Raw genomic sequence first — 6,827 nt, 5'->3', positions numbered from 1 at the left:
TTGTAGTTTGAAGCTGCATATCTTCTCTATATCTGTAGGATTACTTGTTGGTCGTGTTTTTATGTTATCCGTTGATCATGCCTGAAAATAAAACATGTTTAATGACTTAAATCAGAAGTTTTATGTTTCTTGCTTGTTAAATCGTGTTGTTTACAATTGTTTTGGTTGTGATATTTTCATTACTGAATGAATCATTTGGCTTACAAAATCACCAGATGTGGTTTTGAATCGTTTGGGACGGTGGGAGAAGACCAAACAACATAACTGGTTCATCGGGTTTGGTTGGCAGTGGCTATATATGTGTTTAAGCTAATTATATATGCATGTGTGTGATACCAGTGGGGAGTGGCTACAAGTGTGTTCAAAGCTAGTTGATTATGCATTGTATGTATGTATGTGTGTATGAATTATGACCGACGCGAACCACTTGACAAAGATCGGACTGACTCGGTCCTCGGCCCTTGTATCTTAGTCAAAACATTGACACGTTCGGGTTTGACCCATTGTTCACCCTGCACACAACTAACCACCATAAAACTATACGGGTTAACCAATTTTGGTATTCTTTTTCTAAAACGACGCATTTCACCATGACTCTATTTTAGCCGATACTTCTTCTTTAAACGGCCCATGCTTTGACCCGAACTTATTATATGTTCAAAAATTTCTTTTGGTTGACTTAAACCATTTGAAATGTTTTGTGAATGATGAATCAGATATCCTTTGGGTTCATACACTTAAAAGAGTTGAGTAACTAATAATAGCGTATATCTTCAAGTTTACAGTGGCTCGTGTTAATCATGGTTTTCGCAGTAGGTGATGTTAATATAGTTCCGTTGTGTGCAGACTGCATAGAATGTTTTGGTTTTATTTGCATGTCACCAGTTGTCTTTCTATATGCCAACTGTATGCTAACTAGGGGTGTCAATGACTCAATTCTTAACACGACCCAAAACTCGACACAAACCCGACATGAAAATATATAAGCTTTGGGTCAGCTGACACACCCGGGTCAACCTGAGCCCGACCCATTAAAAAGTGGGTTGACCTGTTAACCCGTTTAAGAATTTTAATTAGATTTTTAATATTTAATATATCAGTTACCTTTTAAAAAGTAAAACTAATTTCTTTTTTAAACTACTTTATCTAGTTTTTACTTCAAACTTTTTTATTTTATTAGTTATAATGGTCTATTATCTGATTATTTTCGTTCGGTTGTTCTTATCATGAGCTAAATATGTGAACGTAAGTTTGTTAATTGGGAATGAGAAAGAAATACACTAAAACAATTAAATCTATCACAAATTATTAAAATATTTTATATAAACAAGAGTAATTAATTGTTTAATTTATTACTAAGTTACTCATATTCGTAAATGAACGTAAAATGGGTTTACCCGAAAACGACACGAATTTAAACGGGTACACACGACAGAATAAATATATGGTTTGGGATAGAGTTGTAGAATCTCAACATGCTAACCCACTAACCCAAAACTCATCAATCCGTCAACCCGACACGATTAACATCCCTAATTGCTAACTTTTAAGGACTTGATCTATACTGTGCTTATTTTGGTAATATGTCTTTTTAATACTTTCTTTTTTTTTAATTACACCAACATGGTATCTTGACACATCTTGTCACATGAAACTCATCATTCTCTTTATTATTTAATCTTTTAACCTCACTTAAAATAATCTAATCAATGCCACTTTGGACCATCTTGATGTTGTTCAAACTTCAAACAACTATCATTTAATCTCCACTTTCTCATTGGCCAATAATTCCCATTAACCCACATTCCTTTTATCACCACCACCACCACTTCTCCATCACCAAACCCCAAACAAAATCTTGATTTCAAGAAAAAATCAAGATTTCATAAAAAGCTTCTTTGCACCTATTTCTCATATTTAGTGACACATAATAATTTGTTAATAAAAAAATGAGTAGCAAATTTTCACCTTTTACATTTAGTCATATAACCCCTTAAAGCTCACATGTTTAACACAGCTTGCATTTTATCTGATCAATTATTACCTGTTAGTATTGTATTATATTGTATTTAATGAGATAACGTTTATTTGAAGTCTTCTAAGTTAAAAAGCTATTTGCTGATTAAAGGCTTTGTAGGTGAGATGTCACAACTGTCTTGATTACAATCAACTAATCAAGATAAGAAGATAAGATTCGAGCCTAATTTTTTTAGACTAGTAATCAATCTTGTTTAAATTATTATTATATTAAGTAATAATAATCCCATCTTTTATATCGTTAAAATTGGAAGCTTACTAGCTTAGCAAATATCTATAGACAGAATATTTATATTTATATCTATATCGATAAGATATGCGAATATTATTTGTCATTATTTAAAACAGGTTGAAAACGCACCAGACAATATTCAGGATAACAATCACCACTAAATCAATGGGTCCCACCATTCTCATATTACAATCACAACCATTGAATATGGAGGGCATATCTCCTATACACTCAAATCCCATCAATATTTTCCATCATAAAAAGTTTATTTCACACCCCACCAATCCACTAGCACAATAAAAGCTGTTTTAAGTGTGTTTATATATCATAACTCAAAAATATTCAAAAATAATTGTTTGTTTATAATCTTTTATTTCACTTACAAATACACACTTTAAATAAACATTACATTTTTAAAGTCTAGACACCCTTACAATAACTTATTATTGTGCATCCAAGTATCCAACACTACATGAAACATAATTTAAGGAAATCTTGGTCTGTACATAACAAAAGGATTAGGTTGAAGTGAAAACATGATTTACCTAACAATTAAACAACACTGATTGAGAGAGATAATGATAATGACAAGGAATCCCTTTCGTGTTTTCGATCCGAATAATTATCCGCCCTCGTAGACAGATTGGTTGTTGGAAACACGGGAGGAGCTGGTAGCGTTGGTCCATTGTTGTTGACTTGATCCCCGGTATTGAAAGTTATAGTTTCAGTTTGATTCTTGAATGCTAATGGCGGTAGTGTAGACATAGGGAATCCGCTTAGCGGAGAAAGAAATCGAATATTATTATTATTATTATTATTATTATTATTATTATTATTATTATTATTATTATTAACGTGTTCTTCCATTGGGATAGCATTAGCATTAGCATTAGCATTAACATTAACAGCAACCTGACCATTGCATTAAATGATTAAACCGAATGAAAATTAAAAAATAACAATTTAACAGCAAGTCACACACTTTCTGACTATACTTCTAAATTACATATTTTTATACAACGGGACTTGAACCCACGCAGTATTATTAATACTGCTAGGCCAAAGGCCCATTGCAGGTGATAAATTTATTAGATCTGGGATTTGATGGTACTTACCGAATCCGTAGTGATGTCAAAGAGGCTGGTTCTTCTACGACGGCGGTTGAGGTTTCTTCGTCGGAGGAAATACTTCTGAGCATGACTAGCGACTTGTGTCGGGGTACGCGTCTTCACAAAGTTCCTTGAAATCCCCCTCCAATCCCCTTTACCAACTTTCTTCAAACCCAAAAGAAATAACTTATGCTCATCCTCTGTCCATGGCACCCCTATTGTTAATTTTCAATAATATACGAACATATTAATCTCATAATACTTAACACAATAAACAACCTTTAAGAAAAATTAAAAAAAAATCAAGATCTAACCTCGTTTGCGTTCCCTAACACCATTCGACGTGTTACGAGCCACATCGCCAGCAGAAGCATAACCAGAGTCCGCAACAACCATAGTGGACCCATCAGGAATATTATTATTACTATTACTATTACTGTTACTTGACAATTCACGAGTACCAGGTTGTACCTGGACATACTGTGAAAGATCGTTCATACTCACACTCTTTCTCATCGGATCAACCTGGACCCGCACACCAAACAACATGATCTCACCCGAACCGCTTAGATGTGGCTCTGACATCATATTTTCAATCAATCCAACCTAACAAAAACCTATAATCCAAATCTATAGAAATGAATAAAATTTGCTAGGAGATTGATTGATTATATTTTGGAACAAAAACAAATGATGAGTTGATGACCGGATGATAATAAAAGTTATCTTAGAATTGGTCGGCTAAGGAATCTGATGGCCGTACAAACGTTGGTGTTTGTTTATTAATGTTGTGACAATAGATAATAGTATACATATGAGATTTGTATGGGTGGTGTATATATAAAATGCTAAACTGAGAGTGGGTTCCATGTGGTTGCATTGTTGGAGTTTGTGGCTCAACACGTGGCAACTTGTGGTACGATGGTTATTGTGAGCGAATCATACTTGTTTAATATGGTTATTGCTTAAAGGTCAAAGTCAAATAAGCGTTTATCATGGTAATTACATTACATGTACACTTTACTTACCATTATGACTTTTTAAATAATTATCATATATAAGAAAGAGACCACTCATCTACTCAATCTGAGTGGTATCAAAATTCTTCATCACGAATCTCCCGGAGGGTTCTACACCGTGGGAATTGGCAGAGTTTATGAAAGGGTTCGGGGACGTTGCAGGGGCGTTCGTAGCAAAAAAGAAAGACAAAGATGGTAGGCGATTCGGGTTTGTTTCCTTCGTTAATGTTCGAGATTTGGTGGATTTGGAAAAGAAGCTTTCTGGCATCAAGATGGGTAAGAATAGGTTAGTTATTAATATTGCTAAGTTTGCAATTGAAAATGGGGGGCAGTGGAGTAGTAGACAGGTTAGTGGGAGCAAGCAGGTGGCGAAGGGGATGAACGGTGGGGTAGAAATGGGGAGGGGGAGGAAGAAGGAGGAGAAGAGCAGTGAAAGATTCAGAGCGAATAATGGTGTCACGGTAAGGGGAATGTGGGGAAGGTCGTTCCGGGACATTTTGGCTGACAGGAAAGGCGGTGAAGACACCGGGGGGGAGAAGAAAGATGTCAATGGTTGCGAGGTGGTTATTCCTGATTCGACCGGCGCTTTTCAAGGGAAGTATAGAAGGTCATTGGTGGGACGAGCGATAGACTTCAAAGCACTTATTGATATGCGCCGGTTTGTTAATTCGGTGGGGAGGCGTGAGGTTGGGTTGCAGTATCTTGGGGGCATTTCGGTGTTGTTAACGTTTGAAAACGAATTCGAAGCTTCTAACTTCCTTGAAGATAAACCGGTATGGAATGATTGGTTCTTGTCGTTGGATAGGTGGACTGGACAGTCATTGCATGGTGAAAGAGTTGCGTGGTTAAAGATTGTTGGGGTACCGTTGCATTTGGCTTGTAATGAGACATTTGACTTGATTGGTGAGAAGTTTGGGAAGATTCTTAAAGCTTCTCAACTTTCGGAGAATGACGGGGACTTATCGGTTAGTTGTATTGGTATTTGTCACACCCTCAAAATCCACTAACGGAGTTTTACCGTCAGAGGGTGTGAACTGGCAGGATCGGAATCATTAGTTATAACCAAACCAAAGAAAAACGTTTAAATGAAAGTAAGTGCGGAAGCGTAAAACCTTAATTCAAAAGTTGCGTCACGCAGGACGACTTAAAACCAAATGTAACTGTTAAAATTAAGTTTGCAGAATAAAAGTGTTTTCATTAATGCATGCTCCTAAACCGCGCGCCCGCCTCGGCTACCTGAGAATAACATACTAAAAGTGTCAACACAAGGTTGGTGAGTTCACAAGTAAAATAAAATAAATCGTTTAGCGTTTTGCGTAACCTCGTTACGACGTTTAAATGTTGCGTAACCCCGTTACGACGTTTGAGTGTGTAACCACGTTACAGCGTTTGAGTGTGTAACCACGTTACAGCGTTTAAGTGTGTTGCATTACCAGATAGTGTTATGTCAAATTATATATCGATAGGTAGCTAATCTATACAACAAGTATCGCTAAGTGGTTCGCGACCGAAGCTGACTGTTTATCAAGTGCCCGTCACCAGGTCCTCCAGACCATGGTAAGTGTTAGCCAAAATTTACACCCACTCAACCTCCAGTTGAGCTTAGCGTCGGGTGGGGTTTGTCAAACCCAGTAGTACTACCCAAAAGTGACTCGCTATTCCAAATATTAACCGGTCCGATGTGTGGGACTTCAAATGTTACGTATGCCGCTTAGCCTTTACAAGTGATATATAATTTATAACAAAATCTTTCATATGCGGTTATCTCAGAAAATATGTTTATCGGAGTATGTTATCTCCCCCAAGTGAAAAACGTTTGAAAACAGTTTAAGAGTGGGGTAAGTGAACTCACTGTTTGCGAAGAATATCCGATCTAGATCACCGAGTGATGCGCGTCGTAGAAAACTCTCTAGCGTTCTAAAATAACAAAGAGATTTTCTAAGTATCGGAATGTTTAACGAGTCTCTAGACTCGGCACATAATACCTATGCACGTAACATGTTTCGTGTTTCGTTTGTGAATCGTGTGTGACTTAAACAAGTAAAATTGTGATACGATACATGAGTGAGCAATTACTTTCGTGTCACGTATTAATAACATACTTATTAGCAATTATTCCCGTAGGGGCATTTTGGTCAACAAACAAAGACTAACTAACCATTATTCCCCATAAGGGCAATTTGGTCAATTCATGGCAATCAACTAGCAACTATTCCCCGCAAGGGTATTTTGGTCAAAATACAACAATTATATAAAAACTATCATATTTCATGCATTCCTATACAACTCAGCAGCTAGTTTCGTTATGACAGAATTTCTACTTGAAAGATTGCACTAGTTTACCGTTATAACGTCTCAATTAATTCACCAAAAATTACCACAGGAGCATACATATCTTAGGTTTCCAGAACATCTTTTATCTTATTTTTA

General features: G+C 36.3%; 1 protein-coding gene across 1 annotated transcript; it reads right to left on the bottom strand.

The window, feature by feature from the left end:
* Positions 1-3,167: 3,167 nt before the first annotated feature.
* LOC143565118 (transcription factor MYB1R1-like) lies at positions 3,168-4,269 on the bottom strand. The gene is made up of 2 exons (XM_077052191.1): positions 3,693-4,269; positions 3,168-3,593 (listed from the first exon to the last, which is right to left on the bottom strand). Exons 1-2 carry the CDS (start codon positions 3,964-3,966, stop codon positions 3,358-3,360), a joined length of 510 nt encoding a protein of 169 aa, XP_076908306.1. The 5' UTR covers positions 3,967-4,269; the 3' UTR covers positions 3,168-3,357.
* Between the last annotated feature and the right edge of the window lie 2,558 nt (positions 4,270-6,827).

The sequence above is a fragment of the Bidens hawaiensis genome, unplaced genomic scaffold, assembly GCF_021521415.1.
Source record: "Bidens hawaiensis isolate Kalapana, Puna unplaced genomic scaffold, B.hawaiensis_p1.1 tig00022287_1, whole genome shotgun sequence".
NCBI classification, from domain to species: domain Eukaryota; kingdom Viridiplantae; phylum Streptophyta; class Magnoliopsida; order Asterales; family Asteraceae; genus Bidens; species Bidens hawaiensis.
This window is presented reverse-complemented; position numbering and strand designations above follow the sequence as displayed.

Excerpts from the sequence above, each read along its gene's own strand:
- LOC143565118 (XM_077052191.1), bottom strand. The coding sequence starts at position 3,966 with ATGATGTCAGAGCCACATCTAAGCGGTTCGGGTGAGATCATGTTGTTT. Across the intron at positions 3,594-3,692 it reads TGTTAGGGAACGCAAACGAG|GGGTGCCATGGACAGAGGAT; the intron begins GTTAGATCTTGA and ends AATTAACAATAG.